The sequence below is a fragment of the Vollenhovia emeryi genome, unplaced genomic scaffold, assembly GCF_000949405.1.
Source record: "Vollenhovia emeryi isolate VEMERY1.0 unplaced genomic scaffold, V.emery_V1.0 DF950151.1, whole genome shotgun sequence".
NCBI lineage: Eukaryota > Metazoa > Arthropoda > Insecta > Hymenoptera > Formicidae > Vollenhovia > Vollenhovia emeryi.
Window position 1 is genome coordinate 1 of NW_011956215.1, and position 1,241 is coordinate 1,241.

General features: G+C 51.0%; 1 protein-coding gene across 1 annotated transcript; it reads left to right on the forward strand.

The window, feature by feature from the left end:
- Positions 1 to 228: 228 nt before the first annotated feature.
- On the forward strand, positions 229 to 1,078 carry LOC105570434. Its single transcript, XM_012027664.1, has 2 exons — positions 229 to 412; positions 528 to 1,078. Exons 1-2 carry the CDS (start codon positions 229 to 231, stop codon positions 1,076 to 1,078), a joined length of 735 nt encoding a protein of 244 aa, XP_011883054.1.
- Positions 1,079 to 1,241: the final 163 nt, after the last annotated feature.

Below are 1,241 nucleotides of genomic sequence, written 5' to 3' on the forward strand. Positions count from 1 at the left end.
CCCTGACCTGCAAAAACTCGCGGGAATCGCGGATAAACTCGCGGATATCAATGCTCCCAGTACCGCAGTCGCCGTAGTCGCGCCAAAAGAATCTAGAAAATCCCGCTCTAAAGCTCCTCCGAGCGTCGACGTTTGTTATGTTAACCAAACAAATCCAATCTCTGAGCACATCGGTTGCGAAATTGCGTCGCGACCGTTCCACATCCCGTACGCGTAATAAGACTAAGCATGGTGATGAGGCAGATAAGCCCGATGTTAAGGCAGGCTACTGTTTCATTCACCGTAAATACGGGAAGAAAGCCACGTCCTGCCGCAAGCCTTGCTTGTGGAAAGATGACGCGGCGGAAAACTAAACCGCTCTCCCCGCGAAGAGACGGTCGGGGATTCAGGGCACGGTCAAAGCCGTCTTCATGTATACGACCAAATCACTGGTCAACGGTTCTTGATAGATACAGGCGCGGAGATCTCTCTCCTTCCAGCGTCCATACGCGATAAGAAAACGCCCTCAGAACTCAAACTGTTTGCAGCGAACAATACTTTGATAGATACGTTCGGCGAGCGTCGTCTTACCTTAGACCTAGGCTTGCGGCGTCCCATAACTTGGACTTTTCGCGTGGCAAATGTGCCTTTTGCAATCCTCGGTGCAGACGTGTTGACACACTATAAATTAACGGTCAACCTGCACAAGCGTCGTTTAATCGACAGCGTGACTTCCTTGTCAGCGTCCGGACAAGTAATAGCGGTTCCGAAAAATAAAATATCGTTGGTTAACAGCGATAATAAATTCGCGGACATCTTATCGGGATTCCCCGAGGTTACCGGTCGCGGTCAGGTGCTCTCGCCTGCCGCATGTGCTGTCGAACACCACATTGTTACGAACGGTCCTCCCGTCGCGGAGAGGCCACGCCGGTTACCCCCCGATAGATTAAAGGCAGCGAAGGCTGAAATAAAGAGGCTGTCTGAGTTAGGCATTTGTAGGCCGTCCAGCAGTCCTTGGGCTAGTCCAATCCACCTCGTCCGCAAAGGCAACGGCGATTGGCGGTTATGCGGTGATTACCGTCGCCTAAATGCCGGATAAATATCCGATACCGTACTTACATGACTTCACCTCAAATTTATTGGGTAAGTCGATCTTCACTTCCCTTGATCTCTTCAAGGCCTACCATCAGATTCCAATGGCAAAGGCCGATATACCGAAGACGGCCATCATCACGCCGTTCGGTTTATTCGAATTCGTTTCC

Excerpts from the sequence above, each read along its gene's own strand:
- LOC105570434 (XM_012027664.1), top strand. The coding sequence starts at position 229 with ATGGTGATGAGGCAGATAAGCCCGATGTTAAGGCAGGCTACTGTTTCA. Across the intron at positions 413-527 it reads ACGGTCAAAGCCGTCTTCAT|CGAACAATACTTTGATAGAT; the intron begins GTATACGACCAA and ends AACTGTTTGCAG.